This window comes from Morchella sextelata (genome assembly GCF_020137385.1).
Source record: "Morchella sextelata strain SCLS chromosome Unknown scls_9, whole genome shotgun sequence".
Lineage (NCBI taxonomy): Eukaryota > Fungi > Ascomycota > Pezizomycetes > Pezizales > Morchellaceae > Morchella > Morchella sextelata.
Window position 1 is genome coordinate 795,415 of NW_025408624.1, and position 18,963 is coordinate 814,377.

The 18,963-nt window shown below is 48.6% G+C and overlaps 7 protein-coding genes across 7 annotated transcripts; 5 read left to right on the forward strand and 2 right to left on the reverse strand.

The window, feature by feature from the left end:
* Positions 1-403: 403 nt before the first annotated feature.
* H6S33_012895 (uncharacterized protein) lies at positions 404-1,345 on the forward strand (the record flags this gene model as incomplete). Its single annotated transcript, XM_044844244.1, has 1 exon — positions 404-1,345. The coding sequence occupies one exon, from the start codon at positions 404-406 to the stop codon at positions 1,343-1,345; it is 942 nt and encodes a 313-aa protein (XP_044694604.1).
* Positions 1,346-2,655: 1,310 nt separating this feature from the next.
* On the reverse strand, positions 2,656-3,954 carry H6S33_012896 (uncharacterized protein; the record flags this gene model as incomplete). Its single annotated transcript, XM_044844245.1, has 3 exons — positions 2,656-3,442; positions 3,511-3,781; positions 3,879-3,954. The coding sequence occupies 3 exons, from the start codon at positions 3,952-3,954 to the stop codon at positions 2,656-2,658; spliced, it is 1,134 nt and encodes a 377-aa protein (XP_044694605.1).
* Positions 3,955-5,911: 1,957 nt separating this feature from the next.
* On the forward strand, positions 5,912-6,478 carry H6S33_012897 (uncharacterized protein; the record flags this gene model as incomplete). The annotated part of the gene is made up of 1 exon (XM_044844246.1): positions 5,912-6,478. One exon carries the CDS (start codon positions 5,912-5,914, stop codon positions 6,476-6,478), a length of 567 nt encoding a protein of 188 aa, XP_044694606.1.
* Positions 6,479-7,743: 1,265 nt separating this feature from the next.
* Positions 7,744-8,686, reverse strand: H6S33_012898 (uncharacterized protein; the record flags this gene model as incomplete). Its single annotated transcript, XM_044844247.1, has 3 exons — positions 7,744-7,926; positions 7,987-8,463; positions 8,531-8,686. 3 exons carry the CDS (start codon positions 8,684-8,686, stop codon positions 7,744-7,746), a joined length of 816 nt encoding a protein of 271 aa, XP_044694607.1.
* Positions 8,687-10,352: 1,666 nt separating this feature from the next.
* H6S33_012899 (uncharacterized protein) lies at positions 10,353-11,100 on the forward strand (the record flags this gene model as incomplete). Its single annotated transcript, XM_044844249.1, has 4 exons — positions 10,353-10,462; positions 10,541-10,649; positions 10,702-11,015; positions 11,067-11,100. The coding sequence occupies 4 exons, from the start codon at positions 10,353-10,355 to the stop codon at positions 11,098-11,100; spliced, it is 567 nt and encodes a 188-aa protein (XP_044694608.1).
* Positions 11,101-12,609: 1,509 nt separating this feature from the next.
* On the forward strand, positions 12,610-13,673 carry H6S33_012900 (uncharacterized protein; the record flags this gene model as incomplete). Its single annotated transcript, XM_044844250.1, has 5 exons — positions 12,610-12,869; positions 12,927-13,079; positions 13,141-13,322; positions 13,379-13,570; positions 13,642-13,673. The coding sequence occupies 5 exons, from the start codon at positions 12,610-12,612 to the stop codon at positions 13,671-13,673; spliced, it is 819 nt and encodes a 272-aa protein (XP_044694609.1).
* A 1,903-nt stretch (positions 13,674-15,576) lies between these two features.
* On the forward strand, positions 15,577-17,758 carry H6S33_012901 (uncharacterized protein; the record flags this gene model as incomplete). Its single annotated transcript, XM_044844251.1, has 4 exons — positions 15,577-15,696; positions 15,817-15,881; positions 15,942-17,520; positions 17,579-17,758. The coding sequence occupies 4 exons, from the start codon at positions 15,577-15,579 to the stop codon at positions 17,756-17,758; spliced, it is 1,944 nt and encodes a 647-aa protein (XP_044694610.1).
* Between the last annotated feature and the right edge of the window lie 1,205 nt (positions 17,759-18,963).

The window sequence follows — 18,963 nt, forward strand, 5'->3', positions numbered from 1 at the left end:
CCCAGCAGAAAAATAAAAATGGGAAATTGCAATCTCGATCTGCAGGGTGTTACCCTAATGGACGAGAAAAATCCGTGGACGGACTTCATTCGTCGGATTTCCTTCTCAGAATGACAACGGATGGTGAGAGGAGAATTAACAGGGGAGGCAGAGTTCTAGAGCTAGAGGGAGAGAGCCTCATGTACTAAATCCCCCCCGTTCCCGCTCCTTCCATCTACAGCTCCTCTGGAAGCTTTGTTTATTTGCTGCTACTCTGTTTCCACATGTTGATTATCTGAAAACACCTACCTATATCAGCTACAGCTATCCCCACCAGTCAAGCTCCAAAGTACATACGATCATTTCCAACCTCTAGCTTTCTTACCTACGAACCAATCATTAATCACCATATAGTTATATCACGATGGCTACAATTCACAGTCTCCCCGTCGATCTGATCCTCTTGATCGCTCACAACCTCTCCCTGAAATGCCTCCTCTCATTATACCGCACCTCCCGCCATATCCACAAGCTCCTCGCCCCCACGATCCAGGACATCGCCCTTGAGGACAAGAACGGCGTCTGCGCCCTCCTCTGGGCCGCCCTCTACGGCCACGAACCCCTCGTCCGCCTCGTCCTCGACAAAGGCGCCGCCTCAATCGACATCCAATCCGGCTCCCGCGGCACCGCGCTCCACCGTGCCGCCGGCAGCGGCCACGAAGGCGTCGTCCGCACCCTCATCGAAAAGGGCATCGACGTCAACATCGTCGAGTCCGTTGGCTCCACTACAGCACTCCACTGGGCCGCCCTCAAGGGCCACGAGGAGACCGTCCGCGTACTCATCGAGTCCGGCGCAGACGTCACGCTCCAGGACGCAGGACAGGAGACGGCCCTCCACTGGGCGGCGAGGAGCCGCCAGGTCGCCGTGCTGAAGATGTTGGTAGATGCAGGAGCAGACATCACGGCCATGGACGAAGATGGCAACACCCCGCTGCACCGCGCGGTGTGTGCGGGGTCGCGGCTGGCGGGGCCCGGCGAGGCGGTGGGCGTGCTGCTGGAGTGGGGCGCCGACATCGAGGCGAAGGATGAGCGCGGGCGAACGCCGCTGGCGTGCGCGGCGGAGGGTGCGAATGAGGGGCTCGTCAAGATGCTGTTGGAGAAGGGTGCGGATATCAATACGAAGGACAATGCCGGGCAGCAGGTGCTGCATCGCGCGGCGTGCGGCGGGAATGCGACGGTGCTGAAGCTGCTGGTGGAGAAGGGGGCGGATGGGAGTGTCATGGATGGGTGTGGGGTCAAGCCGATTGAGGTGGCGAAGGATGAGGAGGTGAAGGTGTTGATGGCGAGTTTGGGGTTGGGGGAGTAGGTGCGGCTTTTGCAATTGCGGGTTGGGGTTCTTCTGCTTCTTTTTTTTGATTTTGATTTTGATTTCTTCTGTTGTGGGAGTTTAATCTGGTTGGTTCTGGGAAGGGGCGGAGACGGCGACGGCGACGGCGGGGATAACTTGTTTATTACGTCTTTTGTAAATTATGGCTCTTCTTTTCTTTCTTTACTTGACCTTTTTTTTTTTATTCTCTTTTGTCTGTGGGTTTCTGGTGGGTTTTTTTTTTTCCGTTTCTTTTCCGATTTACAATTGATACCATTTTCTTATTTCTGTTACTTTGGAGCTTTTGGAGCCTTTTTGGTGTGGTTAGGGTTTTGTATCAACTCAATACTAGAGCTGTGCTGAGAGGCCGAGTGTACTCTACTCTAGGCCACCGGCGATATCTTGACATTGTGTCTGTACGTGGGAGCATCATATCACCTCACCTCACCACAGCCATATGGCTCTAGAAGAGTGGGGAAGGAGGGGTGGAGAGGTGGAGGGGTATGCTAGCTAGACAGCACTCTCCCGCGCATACATTATGCATGTAGAGTTCCTACATATCCGGGACGTCATCCCCCCCCCCCCCCCCCCCCCCCCCTATGTATGTGCTCTAGAGCACTCTAGCAATCTTGGATATAGATTTCACCCGGGAGAACGGGGGAGTGCAATTTAGCCATGTACTAGCTACACCTGGATTATTCTAGAATGCCGGTTCCTGTTGACACTCGATCTAGCTGGGGTGTTTGTATGCTATATGTATATCGCTCTCTCGGAAATGTCCAATCAGGCACGACCGGTTCCATGGGCGTGGGTGGTTGGCGTGCGTGGGTGCGTGGTGGTGATCAGCCGGCGCAGATGGCTGCCAGTGGTGTGGTTGACATGTGCACTAGCTGGCTGCGCTGCACTGCATGGTTGTTGACTGGGGAAATGGCGTTTTTGTTTTTGTGAAAGGGAAAAGGAATTTGTGGGTGGATTGGTGATTGGCCTGGGTTAGGTTTACATAACAGTCGACTTCCAGGACGGACGGGAGTCTTGAGAACCGGGCGAAACACACTCATGATCACTCACACGACATATCACAGGGCAAGCAGCGTACTACTGACTGATGGATTACATATTTTGGTTCTAGCTACGTCGTGGTATAGGAAAAATAAAATACATACAAACAAAATGTTTTCCAAAAGAAAGAAATAATACAAGTTGCCTTTTCAACATCACCACACACACACAAATCTTCAATTTCTACCTACGCTCCTCCAATCCCGTTCCGCCGCATAACCGACCCTCCCCTCTAGCACCTCCACCTCCGCTCAGAGCTCCTTCCTAACCTCAGCAGGCGTATAGCTCGGCGGCGGCCCCTGCGCCCCAGCTGCAGCTGCAGTCTGCGGCTTCCTGTTCTTATTCAAGTCCCTGATGTTGAGCTTATCCAGCTTCCCAAACTCGAGATTCAAAAACTCATGTTTATTCTCCCACACCACCAGCTTCTCCAACTCCTCCTTCGTCAGGTCCTTCGGCTCTGGCACCGGCGCCGTAACCTTAGTGATCAAGTACGCCGTGCTCGCCTCCGCAATCCCGTAGATCAACACACCCAGCCACGGGATCCTCGTGAGGAAGTAGAAGCCGATACCGAAGCCAAACAGGAGGCCCTCGCGCTCCCGGAACCACCGCCGCTTCTGGTCACTGGTGAAGGGGATGCGCGAGAAGTAGGGTTCGAGCAGCTCGCGCATGAGCCCGCGAGAAGCGAAGTAGCCCTGCAGGAACATGACCATCCACCGCCGTGGGAGGAAGAGGCCCACAGTGAAGATGCCGATTGCGGGTCCGGGGCCTAGCGCGCTGGAGAGCGTATAGAAAGAGGCAGAGGGGAGGACGAAGCGGCCGATACCCGGGGTGAAGGAGAGGAGGTAGACGACGAGGGAGATGCCGGCGCGGCGGCCCCAGCGTTGGAGGAAGACGAGCATGGGGTTTTTGCCGCCGGCGGGGGGTCTGGGGCGGTAGCTGGCGAGACGGGGGTAGTAGAGTTCGCGGAGAGTGCTGCGCTCTTCGGTGGAATGCTTGGCCATGTAGGTATCGTCAACCCATTTGAGGGATTGCATGAACCTGTGAATATCCGCTGTCAGCACCTGAATCTTGTCTGAACCCCGTAGACCATGACTGCTTGGACTTACATGTCGTCCAAGGTGGGCGCAATGTAGCGCATCAGCTGCATCAGGAAGAACGGGATCTGAAGAACACTCTCCTCGGCGAACTCCATGTACGAGATGAGGCTGTAGCCCGCACTCATGTCCACAAAGATGCCGAGGAAGCCGAAAATAAGCTTGAAGATAAAGATGGGCGCGAGCACCACCAGGCGGATTGCGATGCCGACGCCGACGGCGATCACAGCTTGCCGGTAGTGCTCTTGCTTGAAGAGGTCGGGGTTTTGGAGCGCACGCAAGGCTGGGTCATGTTAGTTTCTGTTTTTGCATGTGCCGGCTAATAATCTATATATATATATAGCTAGCTAGACTGGAGATATTGTAGAAATTGTACTTACCGCCCACAATGGTGAGCTGGGCTCCCCGTATAATGGCATTGAGGTCAAAGTTTGGCGAAGGCGTCGTCTTCGACATTGCTTGTGGGCGGGGCGGGGTGGGGGGTGGGGGGTGGGGGGTTGTTTGGTCTGTTTGTTTCTCTGTCTGTCTGAGGAAGAAGAGGAGGGGCCGGGTATGGCTGGCCCGGGGCAGGGTGGCTTTATGTTTCTCAGCTGTTGTTGGTGTTGCATGTTGTGGAGCGCCGGGGATACGTATGTCATGTCATCCGCCAAGCCGGAACGGCAGCCTGAACGGCGAAGGGCGCTGGAGTCACTGGATATCACTCGGCGGCGTGACGTGGTGGAGCGTGCCTGGAGCGGGCGAGAAGGAGACAGGAAGGCGAATGGGAAGGGCGGGGGGTGGGGGGTGGGATGCTTATCTGACACTTTTGTTTTGCACTTTAGGGCCCGTTTGTTGGGTGGTGGAGATTGGGCGGGTGCAATACGGCATGTACCACTTCTCAGCTGCCTGTCTCCTGTCTGACCGGCGCAAGGCTACGGGCAGGGCTGGGGATCTCGAGATGCATTACGGCTTTGAGGTTCGGGATCGATGTGTGAGCGTCGAAGTACATACGTGTATGTAGCTATGAACTGTAGGAGCGAATCAAGGGGATGGGAGAGGTTTGACTCGCAATTTATACTATACTAGCTGGTTAGCGACAACGTTAACGTGTGGTCACCTAGTTGTGACCATCTATTCTAACTATATGGCTACATGCACTACATGTATCTCTTTGCACGAGTAGCCAGGGAAATCGGACACGCTGTATACGTAGTTATCGGCAGTGTCTGCTGCTACCGACTCGGTGCGCACGGTAAGTCTGTAGCTGTCCCGATGGCCAGTCGATTCGACGGAAGAGATAAGATCTAGAGCAGCGATCGACGGAAAGACTGAGTATGAAGCCCATGTGTCTGCATTGTTGATATAATCAACTGTGCACTTTTCTCAGCCTCATGCCACACGGTCCCGTCACAATACTAGCCCGTGTTGCGTATGCCGACTCGGTGCCAGAGTAATGATACCACGGGCTCATAGGCGCCTCCAGCGTCCCTCCCTCCAGTATGCCACAGTTCGGTGCCTACATGCATGTGGATATCGGTATATCCGAAGCGAGTAGCAGTAGTAACGTGCAGAAATAGTAAGAACGTGCAATGCAGTTACCGTAGTACGCCCTGGTGACAACCTAGTACCAACTCTGGTTAGTCTGGACACTACAAATAATCCTACCAAAAAATCATTACCACCACATCATGTCACTCGCGGTGTGGTGTATGTATAATCACTTACATAAAACAGCAATACACGAGCTGCCTCATGACATAGCTCAACAAAACGAATGACAGCTCAACAAATGACATAACTCAACAAATGCCGTGATTACCACGTTAACGCGAGCCTGAATAGGTTATGCGGGGCCGGAAATACATGTAGTAATTAACATAGAATTTCTACATGTTCTGGTTAGAGCAATTGGAATAGGCGTGATACAAAGTACCTCCCCCTCAAGCTAGAGTCCGGATCCCCTCCACGACAAGAAAGAAAGAAAAAACGTGGCCAGTCACTACCACCGCATGTAGCTCCCTGACGTGCAGGTGTCAAACGTTTGAAACATTCCCGCAGAAAGCACCAATTCAAATCAACATCTCCACAAATACATGTATCTCGTAACTACCTCCTTTCCATTGTTATTCCTACCATACAATGAAAAAAAGTCAACAACAACTATTAATTCTATCCTCTAGATATAGTGCCATACATTAACGACCTAAATACAAAGTCACCACTCAACCTCACAAAGCTTTGAAGGCTTAGGGCGATGAGCAGCTTATCCCATCCCTCTAGTTTTCGCACAGCCGAAAGAAAGAAGTAACCCCACAGGAAAGAAAAAAGAGTAATTCTACAGGAAAGATATTAACAACTTACCACCAGCTCCGTCATAAAATTTAAAAAATTAACAATCCGGCCCACCACCAGCCCCGTCACAAAACCATATGTAATGGCCGACACCACCCCCACCCCCACTGCCCGCCCCGCCCGCCCCCCACTACCCCAACTCCTCTGCCCCCTCACCCGCTACGGCCCGCACCGTCACAAACCCAAACCCAAAGTCCAAGCCCAACCACTGCCCGACCCGCCGCCAAGCCCAGCAGCCACCTATCCCGGCGACACGATGCGCATCGACGTGACCGCCGACGAAAGGGTAGTCAGCGTCGAGCAATTCGACTGCCCGCAAGAACGGAGTAAAGCAGAAGAACACAAAGCAGACAATTGGGTCGAAGTGACTTCGGGCGACGGCGAGGCGGGGGAGGAGTTGTTCGATGTGATTGCGTTGGATGAGGAGAGGGGAGGGAGCAAGACGCTGTTGAAGGATTCGGAGGTGGAGAGGGTGATGTTGGAGACGGAGAGGGATGTGGAGGTGTTTGTGGAGATGGTGAGGGCGCAGGGGAGGAGGTTGGGGAGGTTGGCGAGTATGGTGGGGTTGGGGGGGTGGGTGAAAGGGAAGAAGGGGAGCGAGAAGGGAAGTGGAGAGGAAGAGGAGGTGAAGGGGAGGTGGGGCCCGTAGATAAGTAGGTAGGTAGGCTTTGGAGTGAGCTGAGGTATGGTCAGATCATGTGTTATGTGTTATGTGTTTATGAGTATATTGATTTATGCTTGTTCGTGAAAAAAGGTCCCCTGGTTACTCAACATACAGGTAGTCGGTTGGAAATAGATAAATACTCCACTTTCTAAATCACAGCAAAATGAAGAACTGGTACGAGACGAATGTAATATAATTATTCCCTACGAGAAGATTGGAAGATGAATTTAAGAACCTTGTACTTTCGAATCATATGATATCACTCGATCGCGATGGAATGAATTTTTTTTTTTGTTTAATTCATTAATCATGGGTTTATTGGGTTTTCCAAATACATTAAGTCCTGGGAATTCTTGATAGTAACGACTTCACAAAATTCTAACAACTTAGTCAACACGCGAGTAGGATCTAAGTGGAAAGGTGAAAAATTAATTCTTCCCAGTACTAGTATGTATTGAGGGATCTGTAACTTAATTGGTACTCGCAATCAAACACATGTGTTGGGCGTTGATAACCTTGCCCCCAAATCCATCCTGTGCACAAAATACTGCTTTGTAGTTGAGATGGTGGCCATGATGCGTGAGATCCGGGACAAGCATGGCCGTTCTAAGTGTAATAAGCATCCAAAACCTGTAAGACGGCTTACAATCCACAGACTGTCGAAGCGTCGTTCTTTCTTTTAGGTTTTTGATTAGCTCCAGGCCTCTAACTCTAGATTAAGATAGCTAGGTATGGTATATGGTATGTACGGTGTGTTGTGTTACAGGTCATGAATAGAGGGAAACCTGAGTAGAAAATAACGTCCTGGTAAGTGGGAGTGGCCCCCCCCCAGACTTTATCCTTGTCTAAATTCCGGAGAGCGAAGCAATCATTTAGACCTCCATCAGGGTACGTATACATACACTCTGACCGGTCTAGATAGTGTAGCTAGAATGGCCACGGAAAGTCACCAGCACAATTAACTGCAGTTATTTCAAGATAAGAAATTTTTATTTCTCTGGGGGATATCCCAACAATATCCCGGTTCAACATATACCAAATCCGCGTCCCTCATGCATAAAAAAAAAACCCCCCAACCTACGTAGCTCACATCCCTGGTAAATAAACCAGGAAAAAAATGTAAAACCCGAAATGACTGGACCCACACCAAATTTTAAAGAAAGAGTATTTCCTAATGGATTTTTTTAAAGAAGGAAGAGAAAAGAAAGAACACCCGGTCCTCATACGCATACTAACTAAGCTTCTAATAATTATAGTATGATGGGGGGGGAGCCGGAAGATCGACCAATTGGAACATGGACTCCACCTGCTGCTGCAGCCCTCGTTGCGTTCGCCTTCTGCTTGCTCTTTAGTCTTTTAATTGCAAGGATGAAAAGAACAAGACTAAGAATGTGAGAAATGGTGTTCGCAACTGCGATGTACCACGACAATCCCTAAAGCCGCCTCCCAGTCAGTATCTCAAATTGCAAATGTTGGGGGGCAAGGGGGCTTACATTAGTCGTACACAAAAATTGAAAGTTGACGACATCAGCATACAGCCCTTGCCTCTCATCTGCTGCAGCAGAGCAGGACCAACTCCACAAATCGTTCTTAACACCATTCAGTGCGCTCTGTTGCTTGAACAAGCCAGCAGAAACACCCCAGCAAATTGCATGGACAACCATATCAGCTGCCGAGAAGAAGGAAGAGACACTGTCGGTTTTGTTGGCGGAACTTTGCCCGCAGCAGTAAGAAATCATGACGGCGGCGTTGGAGACAAGTGACATGAGAGAAACACCAAGCATCATCAGAGTGGGCCATGTTTTGGCATTATCGGGCCAAGCGCTGAGGTTATCGGGCCCTTTCTTTTGCTCGGAGGTGCTGTAGTAGCTGAAGGCGGTGTTTCCCATCATCCCAAACACTGCTATGCTTATTAAAAACGCAAGGAATCTGGAGAGAAACTTCAGGAATCGAATCCTTCGTTTCAACGCCTGTCATGTCGAACACCATCAGCCTTTATCACGATGATTGCTTGTTTGAGACGAGAGGTCTACCCACCATATCCTCTTGCTGTAATCTCGGATTGTGATCCAGTCCATCCATGAGATAAGGCTTCTCATCATCTCCAACCCTCTCATACACCGTACTGTCTGATACCTTGCTCTTCCCCTTCTTCCCTGCACTGGCCTTCAAGGGCTTCAAAAAGCTATCCATCTCTAGCTCTCTAGTTACCCGATCGATCTGAGTTGATAAAAAGACGGTCTGAAAAAATATATCCTTCCTCGACGTTGACTAGCTAGCTATGAACGGTCGGTGGGCGGTTGATTAAGGGTTTGTAGCGCCTAGGCCTCCGCAAAGGTTAATCGGGGGTGCATGTCCCTTTTAACACTCATTTTTCCCCGCTGCTGACCCACAATATTACTGGCGGTTGTGAATTCAGCCCCACGGTCCCCACCCCCATTTTTGCCCACAGCATCTCGTTTATTTTATTTTTTCCGTTGGTGGTGTTTGAGAATGAGGCTGAGCGGTTGTTTGTAGGGAATGATTCGTACATAACTACCCTACTCAGAGTAACTGCTCCGCCGTCTTTGCCTGCCTGCATGCCAATTGACCAAGACGAAAGTAGTCGATCGTGCAACTGAACCAACGAATTGGGACAACGGGCGCTTTTGGGGGTGTAGGAAATAATTTTTGATTACGGGAGCCACAAAATGGACCAATCAAACGTAACGGGCACATGTCTCACCTGCAGAATTCTAAAGAAGAAGCTCAATAGCCGAACCGAAGAACCGGGATCTCGATCGTGTGTCGTACTGGAATTCAGAGTTTGGTGCTGCCGCCGCGCGCGCGCGCTTATCAACAGCATATCTCCAAACGCCTTTGACAGATTTCGGTCTACTAAAGACTTCCCCAGAACCGCTCATCTTTACTTTACGCATGCCTGCTTTAGAGCCAAGCCGGTATCCTACCATGACCATGACCATCAGGGGGAGGCACTCTACGAGCCTATGCAATCCAATGGCTCGGGGTTAGAAGTAAGCTTAATATAGCACACACTTTTAGAAATGCGATAAGCTACATGTACTCGAGCTGAGGTGGTATGTGGAGCAGTCACTCAGCCCTCTCTAGCTTGTCTCCTCACAACCGGTCTGAGACTCGGGAGATTGTCTTGGATCTCAGGCATTTGTATCTTATCGATCTCATCTTATCGCGGGGAAATGGAGCAGTGGAAAATCTCCGAAACCGAGTGTCATAAACAACGGTTTTTCGCTGTTTTTCCATCGCAAACCTCGCTTCAACGGTCGGTAAAAAGGCGGGAGAAACAGTAAGTGTCCTGGGTTCTTCGTGATGGGAATATGGCATTTAATCGTCTGTCGTTTCCTACGATACATAGACCTTTTCACAAAGGCTAAATTATAAACCGCACGGCTTCTTGTACACGAAACACAATGTGCCCCGCCGGTGACAGAAGGAGATGTTTTATAAACAGGTATCGCGACTGAATCAATATATATTACACATGGCGATGGGAGCAAACATGCGTAATATCATACCCCCTGCTGCCAACTTATTGACTTCCATGAATACTGTATCATGTAGGCACTTCATGTACCGGTGCACATGCGCACAACGACCCATTAAAATGGGATCGCAACCTTGTATGTGACCTCTCTACCAAAGGGAGGGAAAAGTGTGACGTCAACCTCGGCCAAGCCAACACCCCACTCAAACAACAGGAACTTCCATCTCATTATTTATTCTTTCTTTCCGTTTCCCGTTTTCCTTTCCCATTTCCTACACAGCGAAGTCCATTTGCCTCCGTCCAACCTACAAAACCTCCAACCAACGTTCAATCCACCTTCAATCTTCAACCTTAATCATGTCTACATGGGCCGATGTTGCTGCTAGCGGTCCCCCGCAATCTGCTGAAGAAGTAAGGGAGTCCAATGTGTGGCGCCATGATAATCACATGCTAACATCCATTCGTCCGTAGGCGTTAGTTTTCCCTTTCAGAGGAAGAAATAGAAGGAGATAATGGTAATGGTTGATACTAATGGATTTGACCAGTCGTGCGAACCCTGTCGATGAGGTTATCCCCGTAGATTCATCCGTTAGCTCTCTTGTGGACGTTGATTCCGGTGTTTCCGTTGTTGAGTCCAATTTCCTCGAGAAAGAGGTTTGTCTTTCTTTCATTCCCATGTTCCAGGCGATTTTAACACCCCCGACAGATACAGACAGAGACTCAAGCTCGCCGTATTGCTCACGAAGAGGCCGTCAAAGCAGCAGCGGAAGAGGAAAAGAAGGCGGCGCAGAAGAAGTCTCCAAAGAAGACCACCTCGTCATCATCATCTTCATCGTCTATTACAACCCAGTTCCAGAACCCAATTGTTCTCGCAAATGCTATTACCGTAGCTGCTGTCTCTGCGGCTTTGGGAATCTTTGGGTTCAGGAAGCACCAGGCTGGTCAACTTAGCATGAAGGTTGTAGGGCTAGGCGCAGCGTTTGCGGCGGCTTTCGGCACGGCAGATTACTTCGTTTCAAGGTTTGTGTCCCAGCACACGGGTTTGAGAGCCGAGAAGCTGATTTCATGCAGTTATTTGTTCAAGAAATACCCCCCAAAGAAATAGGTGGAATTAAATGGACAAGGGCTGTAGGTAGACAGAAGGGTAACAGGCGATACAAATGAAACGAATGGGGCGTTTAAATGTATGCACTGGACTACTGGTACGATGCGGGAAAGAATATCTTCCTTTGGGCTTTCCGTTTTCTCTTCTCTTCGTTTTAAATAACATTTTCTGTGCTAAATGGACTGGTATGTATTTTCACACTCCTTTTAGAGGCGAGAAGTGGGTATTTGGAAGGAACCTGTATATGACCTATCTTATTCTCTTCCGCGTCTTGCGGTTGGTTAATAAATGGAATCACGATCAATGCTCGACTTGCGTAGTAAGACAATTATCACGTGATTATACTTCTACAGAATATGAGCACCTCCTATCGGATATTAACGCGGGAACTCGGCCTCACCGCGTGAATGGTTTTCCGATACTTCCAGTACCCCTTTCTTTTCTTTCTTCCTGGAAGCGGCTTACAGTGCATCTGCATGAGAATTGACAAATTCGTCTTTGCTCATTGAATCATCTTCTGTGCTCAGAAAATCTCAAGTAAGGGCATTTTAAACAGACCTGCGATGAGAAGATATTTTGCTGATGGAGTGGTTCCCCCACAAAGGTCATGGGTTCAGAACTCTAGCCTTACTCAGGCTAATCTGATGAACCCGCTCTTGCAGGACGATTGTAATACCACGTTATGTTGCACAATGCTCCTGTGGGGTTTCGCTTTGTCTGCTCACAAAATTGCAGTTGGCAAAGAAGAGGAGGCTGTAGAGTAGGTACATGTATGTAGATAGAGAATCCGATATCCCGCGGGAAGGGGCTTTCTCTATGGGGTGGATCATCATTCGGTTGGATACTTCCGTTCGCAGGAGTAAATGTAGCTATCGGGGGGGGGGCCCATGGTTGAGGTATTTGCTTCAGCTGAATACATATCCAATACACTAGGGCAACATGTTCCAGGAATTGAACTGCGGCGTACCTGGTTTTGGAAAGACCTGAACCTGACATGATGTAGGAATGCGCCCTACTGACTGTTTTATATATGATCTCTACTCTACTCCAGTACGGCGCCGATCTTCCTAAGAATAGCCGACTGTTCCTGGGTGAGCGGCGCAAGGGGTCTCAGTTTGTGGCCGACGGAGAGTCCTCCGCGACTCCCTCGGTGGGAGTGACAACGCCAATGCAAGGTATCATCAGCCCTGTCAACCAGAGCGAAGCTTTATTAGGGTGTAAACGTGCTTGATGTTTCTGCGAAAATAGACTAAAATTCCCCATGTATCATCCCTTGTTGCCCATTTTGAGCCGTTCCGACACAGCTTTTTGTAAATGCACCAATCACAAAGCGGTTTAGCGCATTGGCACAAGCTTTCTTACCATGTAATCCAATGAGCATGGCCTCTTGATTGGATAAGGACGGCATATGAGATTTACCCCGTGGCGCATTGAGAAGTGAATATATTTCGACCGGTATCGCTCACATTTCACCTTCAATCCAGTTTTTGCACTTACACGACATCAACAATGAAGTGCATCTCGGGACTGTGTCTTTTCCTTTTACATTTGAGCGTGGCTTTGGCGCTTGAAGCACCCCGAAGCAGGCCTTATTATGGGGCTTCACCCAGACACGAGGCCACCAAACATAAGCAGGAAAACCTAGTGGAGATAATCTTTGAAAACTTCAGAGATGGCGAGGCTACAATTCTGGAGGAAGAAGTGCGCTCATTGCTATCCGACTTTGTACCGGCAGCCTTGAAGGCAGCGGTCAAGAAAAACGATCCTCTGTAAGCAATAAGCCTTGTTGAAGATCCCTTGGCAATACATGCTAACCTGGTCTATAGAAGAATATTGCCTGGTATCGGCGATGAAGGCTGGAGCATTGTTCAGATGGCCTTGGTGCACCTTTCGTCAATTCTTCTTCAGCATGACCTCACTTTTATCGGTGGAGACGGTGGTGAAGACCTGAGTGAACTCTGGGAGAATGCTTGTGCGGGGTGAGTGAAGGGTCTTAATATATTTCCGAGGGGATTGTTTACTAAGAGGGTTGCGTTACAGGGGGAACAATGATCTGGCTGTTTGGCACGGGAATAAAAATAAAAGAAATGGTCGAAGAAGGGGATCGAATACAATCGCTGTATGCTCCTCATATTTCGGGAGGCCGGCTACCTCTTCAATCAAGGACACAGAGCCATCAAAGTTCTGTGAAATGAGCAACAAGGATATTTTGGGATTGAAAAGTAAGGATTTTACTCTTATCCGCAAGGGTAAGGACCTTTACTGACATAGTATAAAGGTACAATTTTGCTTCGAGAGCTGGCTCAAACTTCCCATGTTGGTGAAGGCCTAATGCCTCGAGAGGAAATGTCAATTGAAGGGATCGCAGCGGTTCAAACAGGGAACGCACAAGGTATCCTTCAGAAGACCGGCGAGGTCAATGCAGACCTGGAACAAGTTAATGTTGATTCATTCACTCTTTATGTTGCGCGTAAGTTTTGACCCTAAACCGCATTGGTTCTTTTGGTGTTTTTCGGATACTGACAGGCAGAACGCATCTAGTTACGTGGTTCAGATCTATATGTAAAGAGTGAACCAATCAGCTTATTTGAGGCTTTATGATTGCTACTGATAGCGTTGCATTCTGGGGGCCTGGTTTTTTTTTTTTTTTTTTTTTTTTTTTTACTGGAGTTGGAGGGGCTGAGTGAGAGGCGTTTGGGATACATTTTTTTTATCTCTTTATTCACGATTTGAAGATTTGCAAGTCGGGCGGTCACTATTTCTAGTAATCTAAGAATTGCGGCTCTGCGGCTCTGCGGGTATATATTCAGCCACGAGCTGCCATGCATCCTCAAGCCTCAAATTCAGATGGACTCTTAAAGGCCCTGCTTGAGTTGGGAATGATCGGCTGTAAAGCTGGCCGGCACCAAAGCATAAGCATGTCTTGGATTGGAACTTCCAAGACCTAGCGCTAAGGGTTGGAACGATACAGAAGGTAGGAACGAAAGCTTTTGGTTTACTTATTAGGTCAACTCTTGGATCTTGAAAAGAAAAAGAAATACGTTCTTTTCTTTCTTTCTTTTCTGATCTGAGAATCTACAACAGCTCTGCTATGAGATAACCACGTTTTTATTCTTGACGTTCTTAACATCAGTAAGTAAACATTAGAGTTGATACAGCGTGAGGTAAAATTATTGTAGAAGCATGGGAAGAGTTCTATTGGCCGAGTCAGCCACCTAAACCCTGTTTTTAGACCCCTGTTTCTACAATAATTCTACCTCTCGCTGTATCGCATGCCAGTTTTCACGTGTAACCCTTCTTTAATATCTAAAGACCGACGGTGCGTAATTATTGTAGGAGTAATCAAGATCATTTCAAGGATGTATTCAGATCTTAGTGGGGTCCGCAAAAACTGTTTTTCGAAGGTAGCTGCAGACCATTTGAAGGAAACCCAGGCTGCAACATGCCTAATCTACAACATGTCTTTCGTGTAAGATAGAGGGAGAATTAAAGAGTAGTGTAGGGGGTGCTTACTTTGGGATAACTGGGGGAAACTGGGAGTAGTTAAGATCGACACAGGACGCCGGAGATATTCTCATGCTGCAAGATTAACGCAGTCAAAGATGCTCTCTTGTTTGGTAACAAATCCCATAGGGTTATATTCCAGCTGACAGGAACTCAAATTTCCTCACTTTCTCACGATCGGGAAACCGTTTGACTCCCAGTGTTGAACAGGATGAGTTGAGAATCGTAACTTTACCAGCGAATTCTCGTTTTTGAGTTGAGCGCATACCCAAAATGACTCGAATCTGAATGATAGCGAAGATTAGAGATTGTGTGCTCCATTAATCGTGTTCGATCGGAGATTCGTAGGGCTCGGAGCTGTGCGCTGGTGGGGCTGAGAGCCGCAAGCGGGGGTAAACAGATCGTTTTGAGTTGCCGCTTTGATGGGTTGCCCCGCCAACGGGTGACAAAGACTAGTGCAGTTCTACGTCACTTTAGAATCGTGTAGAAGTCAGTAGGAAAACAGAAGAAGTGGTCGCTTAGAGTGGTGTTAAAACTGATTGAAGAGCGTAAAAGGCACTACCAGAAGCAATCGAGGGATCAATAGAAATGAAGAAAAGGCCGCCTGCAGGAGAAGTGGCCAGAGCTGTGCATTTTTTGAAAGTAGGCGTTGTGGCGGGGGAGGGGTTGCTAGAGGCTGGTAGAATGTCGTAGATGTCTATGGATGTAGTAGGAGCTTCTAGCGCACTCTACACAGTTCCTTAGCTGCACTCTGGCCGTGGCCTCAACTGCCCCGCCGTATCTCTATAAATCATTCTTCCTTCTCTCCCCCACCATTTCCTCCTCTCTTCTCCATCCATCCATCAAACACTGTCTGCGCTGTCGAAAAACTCGCATCCTTTGTTCTTTTAACGCTACACCCACGAATTCCTTTATTCTCAACGGAATACCTTCTTCAAATTTTCCATCACAAACACAGAAAAATCAATTACAATGACGATCCCCGCTGTCGGTATCGATTTGGGAACCACCTACTCTTGTGTCGGTGTGTTCAGAGATGACCGTATCGAAATCATTGCCAATGACCAGGGAAACCGAACAACTCCTTCATTCGTAAGTTTCCCGCTGCTTCTCTCCTTGAACTTTCGAAAAAAAAAAAACATTCGATTTTTTTTTTTTTTTCCTCGGAGCTTTTTCAGCGACGTTGGCTGACAATGGATCTTTATTTTTTAGGTTGCTTTCACAGATACCGAGCGTCTGATTGGTGATTCTGCTAAGAACCAGGTCGCCATGAACCCGTAAGTTACCCCACCAATCTACAATTTTGATGAATGAACTTCCTGCTAACCATAATTCAGCCATAACACTGTCTTCGATGCCAAGCGTCTCATCGGTCGTAAATTCGCCGATGCTGAGGTCCAGGCTGACATGAAGCACTTTCCCTTCAAGGTTATTGACAAGGGCGGCAAGCCTTACGTTCAGGTCGAGTTCAAGGGTGAGACTAAGGTTTTCTCGCCTGAGGAGATCTCATCTATGGTTCTTACCAAGATGAGGGAAACTGCCGAGTCATACCTTGGTGGTGTCGTCAACAATGCTGTCATCACTGTCCCAGCCTACTTCAACGACTCTCAGCGTCAGGCTACCAAGGACTCCGGTTTGATTGCTGGTTTGAACGTTCTCCGTATCATCAACGAGCCTACCGCTGCCGCCATTGCCTACGGTCTTGACAAGAAGGCTGTCGGTGAACGCAACGTCCTTATCTTCGATTTGGGTGGTGGAACTTTCGATGTCTCTCTTTTGACCATTGAGGAGGGCATCTTTGAAGTTAAGGCCACTGCTGGTGACACTCACTTGGGTGGTGAGGACTTTGACAACCGTCTCGTCAACCACTTCGTTCAGGAATTCAAGAGGAAGCACAAGAAGGATTTGACCTCCAACGCTCGTGCTCTTCGTCGTCTCCGCACTGCTTGCGAGCGTGCCAAGCGCACCCTTTCCTCATCCGCCCAGACCTCCATTGAGATTGACTCTTTGTACGAGGGTATCGACTTCTACACCTCAATCACTCGTGCCCGTTTTGAGGAGCTTTGCCAGGACCTCTTCCGCTCTACCATGGAGCCTGTCGAGCGTGTCCTCCGTGATGCCAAGATCGACAAGTCTTCCGTCCACGAGATCGTCTTGGTCGGTGGTTCTACCCGTATCCCTAAGGTCCAGAAGTTGGTGTCCGACTTCTTCAACGGAAAGGAGCCCAACAAGTCCATCAACCCTGACGAGGCTGTTGCCTACGGTGCTGCCGTCCAGGCCGCCATTCTTTCCGGAGACACTTCATCCAAGACTCAGGAAATTCTGCTTCTCGATGTTGCACCTCTTTCCCTCGGTATTGAGACCGCTGGTGGTGTCATGACTCCTCTCATCAAGAGGAACACCACTGTGCCAACCAAGAAGTCCGAGGTTTTCTCCACTTTCTCAGACAACCAGCCTGGTGTGTTGATCCAGGTCTTCGAGGGTGAGCGTGCTCGCACCAAGGACAACAACCTTCTCGGAAAGTTCGAGCTCACTGGTATCCCTCCTGCTCCTCGTGGTGTCCCTCAGATTGAGGTCACCTTCGACATCGATGCCAACGGTATCCTCAACGTCTCTGCCGTTGAGAAGGGTACCGGTAAGACCAACCGCATCACCATCACCAACGACAAGGGCCGTCTCTCTAAGGAGGAAATCGAGCGCATGTTGGCTGAGGCCGAGAAGTACAAGGAGGAAGATGAGGCGGAGGCTGCCCGTATCTCTGCCAAGAACTCTCTTGAGTCCTACGCCTACTCTCTTCGCAACACCTTGAGCGACGAGAAGGTCGGCGAGAAGCTCGATGCCGGTGACAAGGAGAAGTTGAAGAAGGCCATTGACGAGACCGTTGAATGGCTGGACAACAACAACACCGCTACTAAGGTAAGAATCCCTTCAATGTTTTTGATTCTCTAAGAATAAATTACTAACATAATTACAGGACGAGTTCGAGTCACAGCAGAAGGAGTTGGAGGGAACTGCCAGCCCCATCATGATGAAGTTCTACCAGAGCCAGGGTGGTGCTCCCGGTGGTGGTATGCCAGGCGGTGGCTTCCCCGGTGCCGGCGGCGCTCCCCCAGCTGGTGGCGATGACGGCCCCCAGGTTGAGGAGGTCGACTAAACGCTTGGGTTCTCATAAACAAAATATGGAAAGGAAATAGAAAGTTCTGTAAGGGAAGTTATACAGTTGCTTTCCGATAATGGGCGGAAAAATAAGCGTGATTTTTCTGTTTTTTTTTTTTTTTTCTATTCTTTTTTACGGTTTTTCTTTGTGGTTTCCTCTTGTATGTACGAACGGTTTTTACGGGGTTATGAATTTCGAAATTTCTTCATTGGGTGCTTAAACTTCTGCTATCGAGTTTGTGACGTGGGGTGATGTGGTCCTTTCTTGGCAATGGTTTTTTTCACTTTTTCTTTCCTTTGATAGAATATTCTCGTCCTGTGGCGTTGTGTAGCTCTATACCCTGTCAACTGGTGGCTTTTGTGGCTGTAATTATTAGGACGGAATAATTATTCTCCAGAACTTCAGGGTGTGTGACTGGCTGATTCCCTTGACTTTGTGATATGGTTTGCCAAGCCTTTGGCGTGCACGGATCAGGGGATGGTCAGGGTGCTACTATTACTCCACTTTCATACTTTGTTTTTGCGACCCAACTATGACTAAGCTGTAATACTTCCGCGACATATAGGGACTTGAAGTCGGTCCAAGGAATCCAGGTGAAAAGGGTGTTTGCGAGAAGGTTAGAAGTATGTATATGTATGGTTTGTATGGGATGATTTGTAATTGCGACTGGGTGCTGAGATGACTTGAACCGGGTGGATAGACCTTGCCATTTGCCTTAAGCCTAGTACGTGCTCGCACAGAAAGTATAAGAATACTAGAGATTATAGACCATTCTTAAAAAAAAAAAAAAAAAAGGATCAGATTGTAGCATTACGATAATAAAAGTATTCCAAGTAAGTAGGGATTAAGTACCCAGGAACTCACTCTTAATTTTCTATTGCTTTCCTTATTGATTATAACAGCGTTCCCGTCGCGAGTACGTAGATATGTATCGACCCAGGCATCCTTCCTCATGATCAGTGAATCATTCCGGCCCAAGGTGAAAGAGGGTGGTCACAACCTATTTTTTTGTTTTTGTTCTTGTTTGTTTACCTTTATTAGCTAATTTTCCAATCGCGGGGGGTGTGGGGGTTTATCCGAGGGGTCCCAAAAGAAATTTTAAATGTTTCAAGGGTTTGTTTTTTGTTTCTAGATAATATACTCCTACCCGTAAGGTTTTATAGCAAGAACACTGAGAGATTCGGGCCCACAATCAACCTATC